We start from the raw sequence: 23,043 nt of genomic DNA on the forward strand, positions 1-23,043 counted from the left end.
ACCAGACTGCGGGCGAGAAGGGATTCCAGAGGGACACTGGCCCTGTGAGCCCTGCCTCTCCTGCTGGCCTGTGTCTCTCTATCTCCGGGTGTGGGGCTGTCTCTGGGGCTCTCCATCTGTCACTGAGTTCTCCCTGGTGTCTCTGGGCATCTCTCAGAACCCCTGAGTCTGGTCTCCAACTGCCCTCACAGTCCCTGGCACCAAGCGTCTCTGGAACTGTGTCCCTGAGAGTCTCCCTGTGGCTTCTTTCTCTCTCTGACTCCATGGGTCTGTATCTGTCTTTTTATCTCTGTGTGTATCTTCCTGTCTCTCCCTCTCTTTGGGTCCATCCAACCTTCCTGTGCTCTGTCTCTCCCTCTCTTTGGGTCCATCCAACCTTCCTGTGCTCTGTCTCTTTCTAGGTTTGGCTTTATGCCTAACTTTGTGGTCCCTGTGTCTGTCTGTCTCTTGATCCATCCCACCAGATCTATTTGTGCGTCTCTCTTATCTTGTATCCTTATCTCTCCAAGGCTGTTTCTCTCCCTTGGTCTTTCTCCTATCACTTTAGTTCTCTCTCTCTCTCTCTCTCTCTCTCTCTCTCTCTCTCTCTCTCTCTCTCTCTCTCTCTCTCTTTGGGTCTCTCTGTGATTCTGCTTCTGTCTCTCTCTCCATGATGTCTGTCTCCATCTCCTGGCAATCTCTCCCAGGGTCTGCTATTTCTGTCTCCCTGGTTCTCTTTGGGTTCCTATCTCTTTCCAAGGTGCTGCTTTTTGGTATCTCAGACTGTCTCTATGGACCAGTTTTTCTGGTCTCTGTGCCTTTCTCCATCCTTTTCTCTCACTCTGTTGTTATGTCTCTATCTTCTTCCCTCCATCTGCCTCCTTCATGATGCTCCATGTGTCTCCACCCGGTTCCCTCCTCATTTCACCCTGTCTTCTCTCCCCCTCCTCCTCCCTCTGTGTGTGTGTCTGTCTCTTTCATCACCCCCCTTTCTTCTTCTTCTCTCTTTCCTCTTTTTCCTCTCTGGGTCCACCTCAGTCTCTCTGTCCTTCCTGCTCTAGGTCTCCCATATAACTTGGGCTGGCTTTATTTTCTGGGCCTTTCTCCAGTTCCATGGACATCTCAGGCAAAGGACACAGAAAATCTTGAGAGGTTCCACAAGCATGGCATAGAGGGAGAGGAAAGGGCACTACAGGTGTTGGTCACAGCTGAACGGGGTGGGCAGCCTGCTGTACCCAAGCAGCCAGTCCTGAGGGCCTTGATGAAGACCCTGGCTTCTCTCCTGGGGATAGGTGGGAGCCAGAGATGATCTTGAACCAGAGTGGGCATTGCCAGGTCTCTGGAGGACTGAGCAGGGGCTGAGTGGGATGATTTGGAGTACAGAGGAAAAAGAGGCAGAAGCCTCAGAACTGGTTTGAACTGAATTGGTGTGAGGGGAAGGGAATGAGCTTCAAGTTTGGGGGCCTGGGCAGATGGGGAGGGTAGTGTCCCATGCAGGTAGGAGGGGTGGGCTGAGGCCAGGCGCCTGTAGAGGGCTGCTGACAGATCCTATGGGCCCACAGCCAAGTTGGGATCCGAGGCTCAGCGCGGCTCAGCGCTAATCTCCTCGTGACCTTGCAGAGGCCTGAACTGCCTGCTGTCTGCCCCAGACCTGCAGGCTGAGTCTAGGGGTGCAGGGAGGGCTGCAGTCTGGGGGGAGTCCCAAGGAGGGGTTCAGGGGTGGGAGGGAGGCTTGGCCCCTGGCCAGTCCTGCAGCAGCACTGCATCTCAGACACAGAGGCATAGAGGCTTGGAGGAGATGGAGGCAGCTGATCCTCCATCCTGAGCTCTGTGCTAGGGGTAAGGTCTCAGCTTCCCCACATGGATGGAGGGATGTGCAGATAGCAAGTCATGAGGTCAAGCTGGAGAAGTGAGCAGGGAGGTGGGAGCAAGGACAGATGGGGGTCTGGTAGAAGTGGGGCAGGAAATCTGCCATCAATCCCTTAAGTCTTAGGGAAGGTTAGGCAGCTGCTGCTTGGGTCCCTAACAGCTGGGGCTGGGCTTGATTCTTGGGTCTGAGGGAGGACTGGGGACTGGACCCCTGGATCTGAAGGAAGAAGATTGGGGCCTGGACCCTTGGGTCTAAGAAAAGAGGGATGGGGTCTGGGACCCTAGTTCTGAGTGAGGGCTGAGGCCTGTACTCTTGGGTCAGAGAGAGGAGGGGCTAGGGTCTTGACTCCAGGGACAGAGGGAGGAGGACTGCAATCAGGACTCCTGGATCTGCAGAAGAACTTGGGCCTGGACCTCTGGATCAGAAGGAGGGGCTGGGAGCTGGATTCCTGGGTCTGAAGGAGGAGGGCTGAGGTTTGGACTCCTGGGAAAGAGGGAGGAGGACTGGAGGTCAGGACTCTGGGGGGGGGGTGATGGGATCTGGACTTCTGTGTCAGGGAGGAAAGCTGGGACTCCCGGGTCCCTTGTAGGTGAGTCTGGGCTCCTGATTGTCCTTGCCATGGCCAGACTGCCTTGGGGGCAATTTCCATCTGTTGCCGTGGGGGAACTGAGGCTTTCCCAGTCAAGGCAGGAGGCCCAGATGGGCGCACTGTGGGAGGGAGCACCTCTGAGCGTGGGGACACTCCTGTCTCCCTGTAGCCAGCATCTGCGGTTCCTCGCCATTTTCCAAGCAGTCTCCCTCCTGGATGCTGGCACAGCTTATTCAGCCTCTGCACCTCTCAAGTGCCCCACCTCAGGTGCCTGTGGCCCTTGTCTCTGAGTGCCTCTCCCTGGCGCCCCTCTGCCCTCTGCCTCCTCTTCCTATCATTCCCACTGACTTTGCTGTATCTGGATGGGAAATGTCTGTCTTTGCTCTCCTTTTTGTCTCCAGGTCCTTTTCCATGTCCCACTTTACCACTCCATGGCTCTCTGCCTATGTCTCCATGTCCCTGTCTCTATGTCTATGTTTCTTTCTGTCTGTCTCCTTTGGAGTCTCATCCTCTCTGTGTCTCTGTCTCTCCCTCTCATGTTTAAATCCTTTGCTCCCCCCCCCCATCCCCATTTTTTTCCCTAAGATTCCCCCCTCCCCTACCTTCTCTAAGGCATCTTGGCCTCAGCCCTCTCCCCCAATCTTCCCATGCTCCCCTTCTCCATTTCACTTACCTGAAAGTCATCACTAATTCCCACCTCCCTGTTTCTCTCCCTGTGTCCTCCCCCCACCCAATTCTCCCCACCCCCCTCCCAACCCACAGATCTGCAGCCCCATCCCCCACCTCCATCCTTAGGCCCATCAGTCTCCATCCGCCATCTTTCTCCCTATCTCTCATGTTTCCTCTTATCCATCTTTCCCATCCTGATCCTCTTTGGCCCACCTACCTCAACCCACCCACCTCCTTCCCTGACTCCCCACCCCAAAGACCCCAACCCAGACACACAGGGAGGAATCCAGGGCTGCAGCAGGGGTCAGGTGGTCAGCCAGGGAAGGAGGCGGCATCTGCTGGAGAGACTCACAGACAGAGAAGGACACACGGACACAGAGGCAAGGGCATAGCAGGCAAGCAAGCTCCCCACCACACATTTGCACTCTCACACCCTCAGCCAGGGGCTCAGACTCTCAGCCATGGTCCTCTTGCTCCTCCCCCTCTTCCCAGCCCCTCATATCTGCTCCCCCAGATTAGAGGCTGCACACACACTCTGCAGCCCCAGGCGGGTGCACTTCGGAGTGCCCCCAACCAGGCCTGGAAGGAGAAAGAGAGGTCATCTGATGTCCATTTCTCAATTTCCCAGCCTGGACCTATCTCCACCCAGCCAGGGGATCAGGGGGCTTTGACACACCCAGACACATTAACACAGCTCTCGCACAGGCTCAGACACCACTGGGGCCACAGATGAGGGCAGACAGTGCAGCCAGGGCCTGACAAAATCAGGAGCTCACACACGCTGTCATGCCGCACGCAATCCTGCAACTGCATACACGCATCCGACAAGGTCAGGCAGAGATGCTAAAGGCCAGCCCATGACCCCTCGGATCCCCGCACACAAAGCCAAGCCAATATGCGCCACAGACCCCCTCCAGCCCTGCGTCCCCCCTCCCCCCAGCCACAGCCGCACGACCACTCGGACCCGCTGGGTCAGCGGGGTCACAGGTCCCCAAAGTCCTGGCCCCAAAGCTCAGGGGTCTTGGAGCCCCCGGCCTCCACACACACCCAATGTCCCTGATTCCACAATGTCACACACACACACACACACACACACACACACACACACACACAGTGCCCTGCTGGCCCAAGCACCTACCCCCATCTTGGCGGCTCTGTGGGGAGAGGCGCGGGTGGGCGAGCGGCGGCCTCAGGGCGGGCTCAGGCGCGGGCTCGGGCTGGGGGCCTCTGCAGCGCCCGCGCCTCGGTCGGAGCGTGCAGCCGTCGGTCTGTCTGTCCCACCGCACAGAGGCTGCGGCGGCTGCCGCCTCCGCCTCCTCATATGCCCGCGCCCGCGGGGGGAGGCGGCGCCGGCCAATCCGGGGCGCCGCTGCGCTGATGGACGGCCCGCGGCCCCGCCCCCGGTACTGCAGCTGTCCTCCCCCACCCCCACCCCGTCTCCGCAAAGTGGAGGCGCCACTAGGAAGGGGGGAGTACTGCGTGGAGGCGGGGGAGGGATCCCGGAGACCCCCTCTATGGAGGGTGGGGCCTCTGAGAAGAGGAAGCGCTGCAGAAATCCCCTCATTGTAGAGGTGTGCCACCAGGAGAGGGACCCACTGAAGGGGGTGGGGGCGGGGTAGGGGGAAAGCCCGAGTGAACCACCGCAGTAAGGCAGGGGCCCCAGCGCACCCCCTCTGCAGTGTGGCGGGCTGGGGCTGGAGTCTGGGTTGGTGCTGTTCAGGGGGATGGTGCTGCAGGAGAGGAAGCTGGAGGACGCAAGAAAGCAAGGAAGACCCCAAACTGAAGAGGGGTGCTGCAGGTGGGGAGGAAGAGTCCTGAGACTGCCCACTTCCCCAGTGTGCGTTCGGCCATGGCTGAGATATAGGAGATATAACTACAGAGTACACAGCCAGGAGACACCAGGAGGCCCAGGAAGTGCCCAGCACCAGTTATGCACCACAGTCACATTCCATCACACACCAGCCTGTACCCTCACCTACAACACTATCCATCGCACAAACAGAGGCTCACACAGGAAGGAAACACACATAGAGCACACGATTTGCAAAACCATCAAAGCACAAGAGAATCATCGGCACAGTTGAAAAGCGCCATGTAGGTCCCACACCCTCAGAATGCTACATCACAGACCCATCCACTGCATCTGACCTTGCACCATCTCTGAGACCCGCAATGTACAACCCATGAAGAAGATTCACCTTTACATCACACATGCTCAGGCCTCCAGACACATCACAGGACACATGAGCTATTGTGGACCTGGACACCATCACATAGCATCACACACTTTATCATACACACTGCTCCCTCGTATGTCTGGGCACGAGCAAAGGTCCACAGTACAAAATTGCCAAATTGTTGTTGTGAATGACGACAGACAAAAAGATGCATGCACTCACACACAGTACAACAGTTCACAGAAATAAGTCACATAACACCATCCCACACACCTCTCACATATCACATATTATAGCACTATCACGTACACCTTTGTGACACCTCCAAACACAGCCTAACACTCCCACCCACATGCCACACCCCCATCACAGAAAGCACACACACACACACACACACACACAGCCGGCACCCACACACCTGGCCTGCCACACACATGCAACACCATCAGCCACCCGTGGAACCTGAGGAGTCATAACCTCCACTCCCACTCCCAACACCACTTTGCTTCCATGAGGAACATCCCAGACTCTCCCTGGGGATAGAAGAGGGGAGTGTGGAGAGAGAACACCTGACCTTGTAGCTTTCTAAGAATGGATATCCCTCCCATCTATGGAAGTGGAGATATGAGGCACACAGGCTAGGAACAGGGAAGAGCCTGGTGTGTGGGAGTGGGTAAAGGTCAAGGACCTGGTCAGGGAAATGTGTGAAAGGCTGAAGGCTAAAGTGAGAGACAGACGGGGAGAGACAAAGTCAGAGCCACATAGATGACCTTGGACAGGTTCAGGGATAGTGCCAAAGGAGAAGGAGGTAAGGAGGACTTCCCCAGCACTCAGAGCCTCACCCCAATCTTTTTCTCTGACCTGTTCCCAGTCCCTCTCGCTGTCCCTTGTTGCCATGGTAACAGGGAGACTGACTCTGCAGCAAAAGGAGGCAGACCAGGCTGTTGCCATGGAGACTGGGAGAGGCAGGAGGAGCCACATCTTTCAACCCAGGTACATTGCTACTAGACACCCCCTCCCCAACTCCAACCCCTTCCCCAGGGAAGGACAATTTGTATGTCTACACTCATCCCTTTCCTTCCCTGTCATCTTGGCCTGAAGGTCTGGGACTAGACCAGGTGAGGATAGGACTGGGGAGATAGGGAAGCCTGGGAAGATGGGGGAGAAATAGATCCTAGGAGATCTATGCTCTTCTGCTCTCCAGCTGGGCTGGGGGTGGCCTACCCCACCATTCTACCCCACCATCCTACCCCAGACACAGGCTCAGGTCCCCCCTCACGCATTCCTTTCTCAGACACAAGCCTAGCCAGACTGATGACTGTGCATCGTGCTCCCAGCGCCAGGCTCTGCGGAAGTAGGGGGAGGGAAGACTTAGGAAGGTCACCAGGATGGAGGGGGACAGGGGAGCTCTGCATGAGAGATGGAAGGAGAGACATAAAAGGAGAAACAGACACAGTCCAGAGCCAGAGAGAGACTAACAGAGACAGACAGACTGAAAAAGACGTAGAGATCTGCAAAGGCAGAGATGAGAAAACAGGGAGATAGCAACAGAAATACTCAGTAAAGGTGACAGAGAGACAGGGCGACTAAGCCAGGCAGAAACAGGTTTGGTCAAATGAAGACTCAGTGATAAAGATGGGGAGAGGCTCAGATCAGAAACTTGGTGGGTGAGGAGGATTCAGAAATGGGGAGAGACCCCAGAGGAGACCAGCCTTATAGTATTGGGACAGTGAGGGGAAAGGCCATAAATGTCGGCGATCATATTCTAGGCCCTTCAACAGAATCCAACCCAAGGGCAGAGGCATTGATTAGAGTCTAAAAGACGTGGAGGGAACAGAAATGCTGGTGCTGATCCTGAAGGGCACACATACAGCAAGTCTGAGACACAGAAGGGGCCAAGTGGAAACTTGGGGGCACTGTGAGCCCGGCATGGGGGACTGTGTGCCGGGAGGGGTCTCTCGAGGTGTGTCCTGCCAGCAGAGGGACTACTAGGAAGATAGGCGGACCCTGGATGTGAGCGTGGGCGCGGCTGTACTCCGGGCTGGCGGTCGGGTGCTGAACGGACAGCTCCCGAGCTCGCCCGGCTGCTGAAAGGGCGCGTCCAGCCTCCGCCGTCTCGCACTCTCCGACCCTCTGTCTGGTTTTCCTCACCGCTCTGGTCCCTTCTGGTCTCTATTTAGTTTTCTATGGCTTCCTGTCTTTCACTCAACTCCCCATTTCATCTCTGAAACTCCTCTTCTGCCACATCTCTCTCTCCTCCAATGCATCGCAGCCTCACTCCCTGTCCTTCCCTTTCCTGGCCCCTCTTTCTCCTACTCACCCCCCGCAGGGTCTCCTCCACCCCTGCCCCATCTCTTTCTTTCCCCGCCCCTTCAACTCTCCCCTTTCTGCTCGGCCTCGTTTTGGCTCTCCCTGTTTGACCTTCACTCGTCCTTTTTCAGCTGCAGTTTCCACAGAAACCTCCTGCGGGGCAGAGGAGGGCGGGGACAAGAGGCAGACCCACCCTTCTCCCTGCTCAACCAGCCCTTCAGCAACCGCCCCGCCTCCGGGATTCCTCACTCCCCTCTTCTGGGCTGGAGAGGTACAGGTTCAGCCAAACACAGGGTCGGTCACGGACAGAAAGGGCCCACCTCAGTAAAGTACACACGCTCATGATCTCAAAGTCGCCGAATCACTCTGGCCTGGGCACACACTAGCCACCATTGGTGCCCCCTCAATGCTTCACACAGGGAACAGCTCACTGCCCTTCCCCTCCCCCAGCCCCATCTGGTTTCTGTCTTTCTGTGTCTTCTGCTCCCCGTGTCTCCGCCTTTCCAGATCCCTGCATCTCTCCATCTGTCTCAGGGTCTCTGTCGCAGCCTCCCTCTGTCTTGAGAGAAGGTCAGTGGAGAGGAGCCAGCTGCTGGGACCTGGGCTGACCTGCTGGATGCAGGCAGGGCCAAGGGTGGAGAGTGTGTAAGTGACCATCCAGGCTATGGTTCTCGACCGACTTCAGGAACCCAAGCCTCCAATGTCTTCCCACTCCCAGGAAATGAGACCCGGGTATCCCCAGTTTTGGGGTTTTGTTCTTTTTTTTATTCCAACAGGGACTGAGATGTGGCAGGGGTAGGGATAGGGGCCCAACTGACCCCCTCCCTTGGGGGTCTCATAGAAATTCCGAGGTTTCTCCCCCCAAAAAAGAGAGAAAGAGAAGAGCGGAGGGGCGCCAGGGGACACCCATCAGTCCAGAGGCCATCCCCACCTCCAGTAGTTTAGAGGGCAGCTTCAAGTCTTGGGACGCCTGAGCAGTCCCAGGGCGGGATCCTCCCCGCCAACTGTTTTCTGCCTCTGGGAACGGCCCCCCGCAGTCCCGGGCCCCTGGAGTTCTCAGTTTCTGTGCTCCTCTTTCCCGCCGCGGGGGGCGGAGTGCGGGAGTCCGTGGCGCCCTCTCGCGAGTCCACTAGGGGGCGCAGGTCGGCTCCGGAGCCCGGCCTCGGATCTCACAGGGAACCGAAGGCAAAATCGCGGCGTCGGGGGCATCGCCCCAAGTCCTGTATCCCTCCCGCTAGGGAAGCGGGAGTGGCCGGGGCCTGGGGCAGGCCCAGTCCCTACGGTCAGTCCTGGCACCCACCCGGCCCCGCCCGTGGTCACTCGTGCTCGGCCAGATCACGGGGGCCGGCGGGGCCGGGCCGCGGCCGAGGAGGACTGGTAGCCTCAGTGGGGGCGCCCAGGCCACGCGGCGGTGCTCCCGCCCCAGAGGCCCGCAGCGCCTGGATGCGCCTACACTCCTGGCAGACACGCACGTGCGTGCAGGGGGTGGGGACAGAGGGCCGGGGCCCACCTGGGGGCCCCGGGTCGTCCAGGAGGCGCTGCGGGCCTCCGTGAGCGCCGCCTGCATCCCCACCCGCGCCGGCCGAGTAGAGCTTGCCGTTACTAAGCCGCATCTCACGGACGGCGCGCAGCGACAAAAGGGCCCGGCTAGGGCCGCCAGGGCGTCGGCGCCGGCGGGAACGCGACGTCTTGCGGCAAGATACGGCGTGGCGCAGCTCCTGCAGCATCTCCTGACACACCGACACCTGAGGGCGGCGCAGGGTGGTCACCCTCTGCAGTGCTCCTCACCATCCCTCCCCTCACCATCCCATCCCTTTCCCAGCCAGCCTCTCCCCATGCCCCCAACTCCTCTACTCCTTTCCCATCTGCACATCCTCAGCATTCTCTCCCCGTCCCCATCTTCTTCTACACCTCCTCTTTCTTCTATCTTCACCCATTCTCTTCACCAGCCCTTCATCTCCTGTTTCTGTCTCTTCCTCTCTCACATCTCCCATCTTCCTTGGGTTTGTCCCTGAGCCTACCTGCCCTCACCAATTCAGGCTCCTGTTATTCCTCTTACGTTTCTGATGCCCCTAGTCCTTCCCTCCTCCTCGTTTCCCATCTTCTCCTGACAGTGCAAGCCATGTTTACTGAATGCTGTTGTGTGCCAGGCACTGTCCTGGGCACAGCAGAGAATAAAACAGAAGTCCCAGCCCTCATGGAGGTTATAGTCAAGTAGGCAGAGTCAGAAAATAACAAACATGTAAATGTATGTAGTATGTTAGATGATGATGAGTGCTTTGGGAAAAAGTTAAGTAGGGAAGACAGATAAGCAGTATGGATGGGAAGTGATGCAGGTCGGAGTGGCAGGAATGGGGCATGCAAAGGGGGGAGAGAGAGGAGGTGAAGTGTGGGCCAGCTCCGGAAGGCCTGTAGGCCATTGTAAGGCTTTTGCCAACTGACTCCCAAGTTTGAAGCTGACAACTGCTGGGTTTTCATAGAATCACTTGAGGTTTTTTAACAGCAGACTACAGGGAGGCAAGAGCAGGGAGCCCACCTAGAAGGCTACTGCAATATCCCAGGCAGGAGGTGGTATTAGCTAGACCAGAGTGGTGTGAGAGGGCTGGACTCTGGATATATTGTGACAGCTGTGGAGACAAAAGGATTTGCTGAGATGGTGAAAGAGAGGAAGGAGTAAAGGATAACTTCATGTACTTTTGGCCTGAGCAACTGGAAGGTTGGCATTGGCTGGTGGGTGTGCAGGACCTCAGTGGTGAACACATACATTATGCATATATTACCAGATGTCCATGTAGAGATGTCAGATATGGAGCTGAATTTACAAACTTTGGGCTCAGGGAAATACACACTTGGGGGTTATGGAAGGCAGTCTCTAAGATTCTACCGGTCTCATGTAATCCTCTCTGTATCAGGGTTGGTCTGTGGGACCAACAGAATTTGGTCATCTGACATTTTCACTTCTTGCTCTTCCTCTCTTGGATCACTTGCCTTAGGGGATGTCAGCTGCCATGGCATGAGGACCATGGAGGTCACTGTTCAAGAAACTGAGGCATCCTACCAACTGCCTTTGAATGTACTAATCATGTGTTTTATTTTCTGTGTCTTAGGATGTTTTAATATCTTCAAAATCCTGCAGGTTGGGGAGGGACTAACCCTCCCAGAACTAGCCAAATCTTAGATAGCAAAGGATTCCTTAGCTTATCAGAGGCACAGCAAGCAATATTGAGTCTATCTATACTCCTACTCACCCCTTGCACCTAATTTAATTTCATGTACCCCCAATATTTACCCTGTCCTAAATCATTCCAGGGCAGGTACAAGACAACTAGAGACAGCCCCTATAGTCTAGAGTCCACTGACCGATTCAAACTGGCCAGTCCTATGCCTGCCTGCCCAACCTTGCCCAAAGAAACTGCAGGAAAACTAATGACCTAGTCTTTCCCCTCTGGGCAGCTTCTACTTCCTGACCAAATCTGGTGCTTCTTCTGTGGCCCTATGTGATGTCCTACCCCCACTTCTCAGGAAACATAATAAGAATCTTTATCTCCATACCCGCTTCCCCTTATTGGGGATTGAACCCAGGGGCACTTTGCTACTGAGCTGCATCCCCATGCTTTTTAATTTTTTATTTTGAGACAGGATCTCACTAAGTTGATGAGACTAGTCTCTAGTTTGTGATCCTCCTGCCTCCACCTCCCTAGTCCCGCAGATTATAGGCATATACCACTGCTCCTGGCTAAGAATCTCCTTTCATTGGTGTTGGCCTGTGTTGTCATTAGTCCTCTCCATAAATAAAAATCATGGATATATTTGGGACAGTGAGCCATCTTAGAAGTGGACCCTCCAGCCCCCATCAAGCCTTCAGATCCCAGTAGCCCTGGCCAACACCAAGACTGTGACCTCAACATAGGGCGGTAGAACCACCCTGCTAAGCTGTTGCCTGGTTCTTGGCCCCAGAAATTGTAAGCTGACAGAAGTTTGCTGTTTTAAGCAGTAAAGGTATTATGGTAACAATGAATAACTAGTATAGAAGTCATCAGCACACAGAAAGTTTTAAGAACCATTCCTGGGACCTCTATGGAAATAGAGAAAAACAGAGAAGAGAAACAGAGGAGCAAGCCCTGGGATCCCCCAACAAATCCTGGGGAGAAAGGGACCCAACAAAGGAGCTTAGGAGAGTGACTTGAGAGGCAGGAGGAAAACAAAGGATCAGCAGAGAGGAAAAGGTATTGAGGAGACAGAGTGATAAACTGTGCTGAAGCCTGCTGCTGTCCCAGGTAGATGAGGCCTGAGACTTGGGCACTGGATTTCAGATGAGGAAGTCACTCATTAAAGAGTAGAGGGGCGGGCTGAGGTTGTGGCTCAGTGGTAGAATGCTCGCCTAGCATGTGAGAGGCCCTGGGTTCGATCCTCAGCACCATATAAAAATGAAATAAAAATATTGTGTATCCACCTGCAACTAAAAAATAAATGTATATATTAAAAAAAGAGTAGAGGGGCAGGGACAGAAGCTGGGCCCAACAGTGAATGGGTGGAGAGAAACTGGAAAGAACAGGGAGATACAACCCTCTTAAGGAGGCAGAGGAAAGGAGAGAGATCTGATGGTGGCTGGGAAGAGAAGTAGGGTCAAGACAGGCCTTCTTTAGGGTGGGAGGAGTTACAGCACATTTGTATGCTGACTGCTGATCCAATAAAGAGAAGACAGCTGACTGTGCAACGCAGGAGGAAAGACCTGGGGGTATAAACAGACTCAATATTGCTTGCCTTGCACTGGAGGGATGTCCTTGGGAAGGTGAGGGGGTGATCTGGGCAAAGGTGGAGGCTGTCTTCAGAGGGGTGGAAGGGACAAGTAGAGAATGCGGGGGAGCTGGATGTGGGGCTGGGGTTTTGGGGTGTACCTGTGAGATCAGTTGCTGGAAGTGAGGAGTGGAGGAGGATCTGGAGGCTGGCAGAGCAAGGAAAAGGGGCACTAGCAGTCTGGGTTGTGGGAACATGAATGGGTCTGGAACAGCAGAGGTGTCACCCAGCAGCACCTAGACCCTCTGGAAGTAGTGATCCTGACTATAGCATGAGAGTGGTCATTAAGTCTGCATTCTGTGGCTTGTTTCTCCTCTAATTTTTTCTTGCTTTATGGCCTCTGTGGCTCGCCACACTTTTCTCCCCCCACCCCCTTTCCCTGCATCTTTATCTCTTCCTGGGCTCTTCTCCTTCTATCCTTGCACGTCTGGATGCTCTGTCTCCTTGCCTGCTCTCTCACCTCTCCTGGGACCTCCTTAACCCCAGGAGTCTCTCCAGGCCCCTCCTTACCTGCTGTACTCCTCCTCCCGCTTCCCCAGCTCCCCATCATCCACCAGGTGGCTTCCAATGCCACATCCTTCACATGCCCCAGCCTAGGGGTCCCGTGCTTCATGCCCCACCCTTGGCCTACTTCCTCACCTCCTCAGACTCTGCTGACCTCCTTGTGGACCATATGAATTCCATGACTGCCACGAAGACAGCGATGATGAGGCCACAGATGAGCACGACAAAAATGCCACCAATATTCTCCATGCCCAGACCTGGGGGTTAGGGGAGAGCCACAGAGTGGGCTGTGTGGGCATGGGGCTGCAAGGAGGTCCTCAGGAAGGACATGCCGCATGCAGGGGTGGCTGACCTTTCGCTCGATGGTCCTCCTCCTTGGGGCACCGGCCTCCCTCCCACCACTTGCGCTTCAGGATCTCTAGTCGGTTGTTCTCCTGGAGCTGCAGGATAGCCAACGTGATCTCGTCCCGAAATGGGGAGCCTGGGCCGGGCACATGAGAAGGGACTGGCTATCAGGCCCTGGGGCCCTGCCTGCCCCAAACCCAACTGTCCCCTCACCATGGCCTCCATCAGTCCCTGATGCTGCTCAGGGTCTTCCTTGTGGCCTCTCCCCACCCCTACCCAGTTTCTTCACAACACAGCAGCCAGGAGTCAGTTTTAGGAGCAATCAGATCAGTCCTCCCTTGCTGAAACCTCTTCCATGGCTTCCCTCACTGCTGCTAGAACAAGGCCCCTCCCTCTGCCTACAAGAGCCTGTATTCTCAGGCAGCCACTTTCTGGTACCCCTGCCCAAGGTTCTCTCAGGTCCAGCCACACTGACCTCCTTGCAAGTTCCAAATCAGCCTAGCAAAGTCCTACCTTAGGACCTTTGGCTCTGCTGGAATGTTCTTTCCCTCACTTCACTCAGATCTCTGCTCACATGCTGGTTCCTCAGGGTCTTCTCTGATCACTTTATTTAAAATGGCCCCAAGAACCCCCTTCTGTCAGTCTCTTCCCCTAAATTTTCAGCTAGAACACTTATCACCACCTGACGTCATATGACACAGCAGCTACATGTTTATGATCTCTGCTGCCTACTGCCCTAGTGGAAGGTAGGAGGGGCTGGGGTGCTTGGCATCTTCTCTCTGTTGCCCTGCATCCAGCCCAGGGTCTGGCACCTGTGAGGACATCAGACCAATCTGCTGAGTGAATGGATCCCCATTCTCCCCTCCTCTTCACAACACCTGTCTCCTCACCCTCGTGTTCTCCTCTTGAACCATCCTTGGGCCTCAAACACCCCATATATCCTGTTCTGTACGCACTCCTTCATTTACTAAGATACTCATAGAACATCTGTCACATGCCAGGAAGTAGGGATATGGTGAATGGAGGTAATTAATGTTTATTAGGCACCTGCTATGTGCCAGACCCTGGGTTTGCAGAATTTATTCAAGCCTTGCAATGACCCTGTGAAGCAGAGGTTTCCATCTGAAGCAGATATTTCTGAATGAGGCGATGCTCTTCTCTTAGATCACGTACTGAGTCAGGGTGGAAAGTGGGATCTAAAACCAGGCTGATGTGACTCTAAAGCCTGTCCCCAAGGCACCAGGCTACACTACTTCTCCAGAACAGCATGAACTCTCATGCAAAAATGCTCAGAATTTCTGTGCAGTTACAGGTAACTAATGTAAGCACCAATGGCTCACACATGATTTTAAAAGCCAAAATGTCAACATTTGGAGACAAATCAGTGGTAGGCTTCTAGCACTGAGCCCTGAAAAAGCATGTCCTGAACTGAAGAATAAAATAACATGTTAAGTTCCCATGGAGGGTTCATCCTCTCTTCCTCCCTTCCCAACTCTCTTCCTTCCTCCCTATCTTTCTCCTTCCCCTATCCAGCCATCTATCCTTCCTTCCTTCCTTCCTTCCTTCCATTTACATGCATACCTTCCTTCTATCCATCCATCCATTTATATCATTCCCTGAGCACCTTCTCTGAGCCAAACTGTAGGCTTTGGTGCAGAGAATATGAAGCAAATAAAATCAAGTCCTCTCCCTCAAGGGCCCCTTGGGCCAATGAGGAAAGGCAGCAAGCCTCATAGCCAACATGTACTGAGTTGTACAGCAAAACCTCATTGAGTTCTCTCAATAGCCCTTGGAGTCTAGAACTGATTTTTCCTGGGTTCATCTTTGCAGGTGGAAGGTACAGAGGCACAGGAAGGTGATGACACCTGCCTAATGCCACACAGCCAGAAGATTACACACAGAATTCTCAGCCAGCCTCAGGGGGCCCTGGCCCAGTCCCGGGCCTGCTCACACATCTTGTTTTCAGACACAAAGGGCCCCTGCCCCATTCCACATCCTCACTGAAGCCATACCCAGCGGCATGCCAATGCCATAGCCCTTGGTGTCGAGGAGGCCCCCGATCTGGGTGAGGTTGCAGTTGAGGCGGCGGTGGTACTCATTCATGGTGGACTCGAGCAAGAAGGCATAGCGGGAGTTGAGGACACGGGCGATGCCCTCTTCTGTGCTCTTGACGAACACGCTGGGCTGCTTGGACTGCATGTAGTTCCACATACGCTGGTACGTCTGGTACCGAGAATTCTGGGCAGAGGGAGCATAAGGGGAAGACAGGTGAGGGTCTCTCCACCCATGTCCTTTCCCAAGCCCTGTACCCTGCCCTCCAGGATGTCTCCCTCAATCTGAGAGAGTACAGAGATGAGATCAAGACAGAAAGAGCCAAAGACAGAGGAGAGAGACTAGACAAACTGTCCAAGCCAGGTCCAAATCATCCCCATACCCCCTCTCCCAGGATGCCTCACAGCCCTCATGGCTCAGCAACCTCCTAGACCTACTCCTGTCTCCTCTCCCCTAACCCTCCAGTGGCCCCACCCAGCTTCAGCCTCCTCCAGAACACTTGTCTACCCCAACCTGGCCCAGGGGGAATGTCCAACTCTAAACTGTCACCCCTTGCTCCCCACTGCCCATGTGCAGAGTCCAATCTAAGTGCTCTGCCTGGCCTTTGAGGTTTTTGAGTCTTTAACCCAAACCTCCTTGCCAAGCTTTTATCTTTCTTTTACCCCAAATACATAGAGTGTATTCTTTCACTTTTAGGACCCTCCTTCCTCTCTGTCGGATGATATTCCCAGTTCTAACCCTTTTAGAATTTCCTTGGCCCTGCTTGTCCTCTACTTATGGCACTGATTCAACATTAGATCCCACGTCTGCTTCCCTGTCCCCATTCCCTGTCCCCTGTCAGACAGCAGTACTCCCCATGAGAGCAAGTGTGTCCTTTGCTCCCGTACCTCCCGACCGTCACTGATCATCGGTCTCTGATCCAGGACGCCCTGCCCAGCCCCACTCAGAGATGCTATGCAGGGCAGGGATCCCAACACCAAGCCTGAAGGTTCCCAGTGGCCCCACCTGGAAGAAGGTCATGGTGGAGCCAGCGTGGATGGTGCCATACTCAATGTTGGTCTGATCTGCCAGGTCATCAGCCGACTCCACAGGCACCTCCATGCGCTGCACGGTGAGGAAGGCGGCCAGGTTGGCCGTGTAGGAGGAGATGATGATCAAGGTGAAGGCCCACCTGAGGGGTGGGAGGGATGAGCTGCAGGCTGGAGCCATCCCTGCCACTTTGACCTGTGACCATGTGCTCCATTAGTGGTACCTCCCTCATCAACAGTGACCCCAACATTCAACAGGCTGACTGCTGACTAGGAGTGTGGATTTTGAAGCTAGACTCCTTGGGTTTAAATATCCATTCCAGAGACTTCTATTTCCTGGTATGAGAAATACCCTCTCATGGGGCTAGGGTTGTAGCACAGTGGTAGAGCACTTGTCTAACATGTGTGAGGCACTGGGTTCAATTCTTGGCACCATATACAAATTTAAAATATAAAAGTCCATTGGCAACTAAAAATACATTTACATAAAAAAGTACCCTCTCACCATAAACCACCAGAAAACTGTACAAATATAGGAAACTATAGAGAATGATAGGAATCAGATTCCTAAGAAAAGAGAAATGAAGTGAGACATCATCATATAGGCTTCCCAATGGATTTAATTTACACACTCAGCACCTGGAAGGGAAATCCAAACGGTTCAGCAATCCTGCAGAGCTGTGGAGATGGAGATAGGAGCTAGGGTGGAGGGAGCAAGATGTCTGGAATTTGTGAGACAGAATACTTAAGAAGAGGGAACTGCACAGAGAGTTCCAGAAACCTGGGGTCCCCTTGAGTCTTTGGCTGAATATCAATCTGTAAGTTCATGGATGAAACTCCATGGGGCCAGACAAGAACAAATTTCAAGGGGAAAACAATTCCCAGAGTTCCCACAGGGCTGGGAATTGCTTGAGCTCCTTCCAGCCAGAGTAGAGACCTCATTGAATATATGAGATATTCAGTAGGGAACACAAAGTACACCATATTGGAAACTGGGTTACATGGGCCCTAAAAACAACACAAGACCTGTCCTAAAAGAGCTTCAATATGGGCTTGGAAGGATCAAAATAATTCACAAGTAATTTAATTGTCTGCCAGAAAAAGTCCAAGACTCTTTTGATGTTTTGGTTTGTTTTTGTGGTGCTAGATAGGCACTCTATCATTGAGCTAAGTTAAATCCTCCTGGTAGGTTCATCCTCTCTCCCTACCTCCCTGGACTTCCCTAGCCAGAAGTCCAAGACGCTATAATATAAACAATGTAAAATTCACAATATCTATCATCTAATTAAAAAATAATCAGATATATAAAGGTACAGGAAAAAAGGGACCCTGGAATGAAAGAGACTCAAAGTGGTCAAAGACGATGAAAAAGGTAGACAAGGACATTAAAATAGCTATTATAAATATACTCAAAATGCTCAAGAATATAAAAAGCACATGGAGGAGAGAAATGGAAGATATAAAAAAGAGGCAAAGGGACCTTCTAGAGATGAAATACACAATATCTGAAAAGAAACTTTTGCTGGAAGGGATTACACAGATTAGACACTGCAGCAGAAAAGATCAGGGAAATGGAAGACAGCTGCAGAATCCATCCAAAACGAAGCAGAGAGGAAAATGACTGTAAACAAGCAGAATGCCTCAGTGGCTTGAGGAACAGTATCAGGTGTCCACACAGATATGATTGGCATCCCAGAAAGACAGGAGAGAAAGCAGTGACTGAAAAAAAAATTATTTGAAGAAGTAATGGTTAAAAAATTTTCAAGTTTCACAAAAACTATTATCATGCAAACCCAAGAAGTTCAATAAACCCCAAGCAGTATAAACACATTTATATATAAAATACACCAGGGCACATTATAACTAATTATTGAAAACCAGTAATAAAGAGAAAAGCTTAAAAGCTGCCAGAATAGATAAAGGTGTGTGTGTGTGTGTGTGTGTGTGTGTGTGTGTGTGTGTAGGACACATTACACGTAAAGAAGTAAAGATAATAGCTCCAATAGACTTCTTGTCAGAGAATATTCAAGCCAAAAAACAAGGCAACACCATGCTGAAAGAAAAATCAAAACAAAACTGTCAACCTAGAATTCCAAATCCAATAAAAACATCCTCCAAAGATCACACGTGAAAACATCTCTCATGTAAACAAAGCTGGGAGAGTTTGTTACCAGCAGACCTGCACTTTCAGAAATGTTAAAAGCAGCTCTTCAAGTAAAAGGAAGATAATACTGGATGGGCATGTGGATGCACAAGAAGGTATGAAGAACACTATAAATGGTAGACATGTAAGTAAATATAGAAGGCATATTCCACATTTGATGTTTTTCCTTTTTTCTTTCTTTCTTTCTTTTTTTTTTTTTTTTGGTGCTGGGATAGAATTCAGGGTCTTATGCATTCTAGACAGATACTCTCCCACTGAGCTATACCCTTGGCCCCTAAAAGCTTTTTAAAAAAACCTTTACTATTTATACACCCACCCACCACTAGTATAGTGTGGGGTTCATAAGATATACAGAAGTAACGTAAATGATAAAAGTCAAAAGGTGGGAGGATGAGATGGATATATACTGTTGCAAGGGTCTTACATCTTATATGAAATTGTATGTTACTTTAACTTTTTTTTTTTTTTTTACTGGAGATTGAACCTAGGGGTGATTAACCACTGAGCCATCATCCCCAGCCCTTTTTATTTTGGGACAGGGTCTTGCTAAGTTGCTCAGGGCCTCACTCAGTTGCTGAGGCTGGCTTTGAACTTTCGATCCTCCTGCCTCAGCCTCCTGAGCTTCTGGGATTATAGTTGTGCCACACCACACCCAGCTTGCAAGTATTTTTTAATAAATTAAAGATGCATATTTCAAACCCAGAGCAATCACTAAAATAAGTATAGAAGTATATTTACTTGATGATGAAGACAAACAGAATCCTAAGATATCATAAACTCAAAACAAGGTAGGAAATGAGGAAAAAGGGAACAAAGAACAAATAGGACAAACAGTAAGCTGGCAGATGACTGACTTATTTATTTTGCAGTACTGGTATTGAAACCAGAGGTGCTCTGCTACTGAACTACGTTCCTTTCCCTTTCTATTTTTACTTTTAATTTTACTTTGAATTCGTGAGCCTCCTGCCTCAGCCCCCATAGTAGCTGGAAGTTACAGGTATGCACCACTGCCCACAGGTCAAACCTGGCCCAGAAGCTAAGAATGATTTTCACATTTTTTTTAGTTGTTGACAAACCTTTATCATTTATTTATTTATATGTGGTGCTGAGAATCGAATCCAGTGCCTCACACATACTAGACGAGTGCTCTGCCACTGAGCTACAACCCAGCCCCTGGTTTTCACATTTTTAAATAGCTAAGGAAAAAACCAAAAGACAAGTAATATTTTATGACACCTAATTTATATAAAATTCAAATTTTAGTGTCAGTAGCTATACAGTTATTTATTTATTTTTATTTATTTAGTTATTGTGGTACTGGATATTGAACCTAGGGACACTCTGAGCCACAAACCTAAACCCTTTTTTATAAAATTAATTTAAAAAGGCTGGGGGTTGGGGCTGGGGATGTGGCTCAAGCAGTAGCACGCTCGCCTGGCAAGTGTGCGGCCCAGGTTCGATCCTCAGCACCACATACAAACAAAGATGTTGTGTCCACCAAAAACCAAAATAAATAAATAAATAAATATTAAAAAATTTTCTCTCTCTCTAAAAAAAAAAAGGCTGGGGGTGTGGCTCAGTTTAATTTAAATCTAATTAATAATCTTAATTAATTTTTTTTGAGACAGGGTTTTGCTAAGTTCCAAGGTTGACCTTGAATGCAGTCCTTCTGCTTCTACCTCTCAAAATCATTAGAATTAACAGGCATGCACCACACGTCCAGCAGTATCTATGAAGTTTCACTGGATCACAGTCACATTCATTCATTTATATTTTATCTACGACTGCTTTCATACTCCAATGGCAGAGTTGAGTGGTCATGACAATGATCATTCATAGGACTGGCAAAGTATAATGACAAAAGGACCAAATCATCAAGAGGACACCGAAATCTTAAACATTCATGCACCTAATTATAGAGCCTCAAAATTCATGAAGCAAAAAATGACAGAACTGAAAAGAGAAATAGACAATTTCTCCTCAATTACAGGTGGAGACTCCAAAACTCTCCTCTCAGTCACTGATAGGACAAGTAGAAAAGGAGACAGGAAAGCAGTAAGGACACAGAAGCCTTGAATAACGCCGTCAACCACTGGCCCTCACTGACATTTACCCAACAGCAGAATACACATTCAGTGCAAGTACACACAGAACCTTTACCAGGACAGACCATTTGCTGAGACATAAAACAAGTCGCAGTAATTTTAAAAGGATTCAAGTCCTACAGAGTGTGTTCTCTGATCACAATGGAACTAAATTAGAAATCAATAATAGAAAGCTCTATGGAAAATCCCCAAATCCTGGCTCTAGCTGTATGACCTTGAAATTGTTTCAGTTTCCTCACCTATGAAGTAAGCACAACTGCAAGCCCTCCCTCACAGGGTTTTGGGAAGAGAGAGCAAATGTGCCACACAGACGTTTGCTCTTATTATCTTGGTGACACAAGACTGACTTGGGAGAAGAGGCACTCAGGGGCCTGGCTGCAGGACCCCAGGGCAGCCATTTGTCTTATCCTGCCCCCTTGTCCTCCTTCTAGTGATAATACAGCCTCCTGTAAAACAAAACCCAACCCCAACACACAAAACCCAGGGATTAATACAACCTTTCCAGAAACCAAGTATCTTCCAACTCACCCATGGGTCAATGCTGTCACTCACTCTTTAAAACAATATTAACCAGTGCCCAGTGACTCAAGAGGCTGAGGCAGGAGAATTGCAAGTTGAAGGCCAGCCTCAGCAACTTAGTGATGCCCTAAGCAACTTAGTGAGACCACGTCTCAAAATAAAAAATAAAAAGAGCTGGGGACATAAGTCAGTAACAAAGCGTCTCTGGGTTCAGTCACAGTTAAAAAAAAAAAAATTAACCAGTGCCTGTATACACCAGGCACCACACTTGTCCTTGAGGATACTTCCTGTCTGGCTGGTTGTAGTGATGGGGTAGACGGTGATGGGGCCACTCACTGAGACAGCAAAAGGAACACAGATGGGGAGTTAGATTTGGGAGCAAAAACACGAGCTTTGTTTTGAACAATGAGTTTGGGGATGCCTGTTGGGTGCCTAAGAGAAGAAGCCCAAGCTGGGTGGATACATGAAGATGTCAAAGATGAGGATTTCAGAAGTATCTATATCTGGAAAGCAAGGGAAGCCAGGGCATAGATGAGATGGCCCTGGACCAAATGTTAAGACTGGTGGTCTCTGGCTGGGGGTATGCATGGAGGTGTGTGAGGAAGGTGTTTGGTGAAGTGTGGGCGAACTCTGCTGGTCAGAGTGGGTCCAGCAGGTGGCAAATGTCTGACCATGCTCAGCTTAATCTGAAAAAGAGAGAAAATCCAGACATGAGGATCTAAGCCTGTCTCTTTGGTATAAGAAAACCCACATACTTTTTGCAGTTAGAAAATAAACTGAAATCTCCAGGAATACATCTCTTGTTCAGACTGAGAAACAACTGGATGTTGCTTTGTTTGGTACTCTGGCAAGAACTCTTTACTATTTTGGGAAGTCATGTCTCAAATGACTGGTCCATTTGTGTTTGAATCCTGGAGTCAGGATGCTCAGATCAGCTGCATTAGCAAACTATCTCATTCGTGGCAATTCATATTTGCCACACTAATTTGCTAACTATTTCCACATCGAATATCAAGGGTTGACAAAATTCTAATAGATGTGGCTACAGGAGGCTGCAGACCAAGTGGACACTGGAGACCAGGGGACAAGAAAACTCCTTATCATTCCAGACTTATTCCTTACAAATAGATGCCACCTGATCATGGTATTCTGTCTTCTGGTGTAGCAACATCCAAGCATTTACATATTACCATCATGTTACTTTATTAGAAATCACTTTCTTTTTTCCTTCATATTGCAAATAGGGTGTTATATTCTTCCTCCTCCTCTTCTTCTCCTCCTCCTCCTCCTTCTTCTTCTTCCTTTTTAAAAAATTATGCCTGTTTGTAGATATATTATCCTTGAATTTCAGGGTAGAAAAGGAAGTTTGAAAGAATAGTTGTTATAAAAAGAAGGTGCTGAGTCTTCGAGCACTGAACCATCACTGGTGTGGGGTGAGAAGTCCATTTGAGGGATGGACAAGGGCAAAGGGAATGCACAACGAAATGAGGTTGAGGACCAAAGTGGCCAGAGGAAACCTGAGGACATGGCATCCCAGAAGCAAGAACAGAGCCTCCAGTGGTGGGTGGCTAGTAGGGCATACATTAGACACAAGGAAGAAAGGGATTGGATATATGGATAAGGGGGCTGCGAGAGACCCTGTGGAACTGGGGTTGTGGGGAGGGGGAGAGGCCAAGTGCAGCTAGCTCTGAGGTTTGGGGGTTTTCTTGCCAAGAGAGCTTGAGGGAAGGAGCAGCAGGGGAAGAGTAGAGGACAATGGCTGAAGAGAGTGCCTGGGAGCCTACCTGGAGATGGATGGATGTGAAGGCAGGCAGGGCTCAGAGAACAGGGAGAGGGAACAAGACAGAGTCTGGGAGGGACGGGGCTGTGGTCAGAGAGGTCTTGGAATGTTGATTTCCAAGGCAGAGCTGTCCTGAATGATGATGAGCCCCTGGA

General features: G+C 51.0%; 1 protein-coding gene across 1 annotated transcript in view; it reads right to left on the reverse strand.

Moving 5' to 3' along the window:
- Positions 1–8,858: 8,858 nt before the first annotated feature.
- Grik5 (glutamate ionotropic receptor kainate type subunit 5) overlaps positions 8,859–23,043 on the reverse strand; it is a 58,064-nt gene continuing 43,879 nt past the window's right edge. The window contains exons 16-20 of the mRNA XM_077792850.1: positions 16,298–16,463; positions 15,253–15,478; positions 13,248–13,376; positions 13,031–13,152; positions 8,859–9,339 (exon numbers count right to left, since the gene is read on the reverse strand). Coding sequence (XP_077648976.1) covers positions 8,911–9,339; positions 13,031–13,152; positions 13,248–13,376; positions 15,253–15,478; positions 16,298–16,463 — 1,072 coding nt within the window. The 3' untranslated portion in view covers positions 8,859–8,910. The remainder of the gene's footprint in view (positions 9,340–13,030; positions 13,153–13,247; positions 13,377–15,252; positions 15,479–16,297; positions 16,464–23,043) is intronic.

This window comes from Urocitellus parryii, chromosome 15, assembly GCF_045843805.1.
Source record: "Urocitellus parryii isolate mUroPar1 chromosome 15, mUroPar1.hap1, whole genome shotgun sequence".
Taxonomy (NCBI): Eukaryota; Metazoa; Chordata; class Mammalia; order Rodentia; family Sciuridae; genus Urocitellus; species Urocitellus parryii.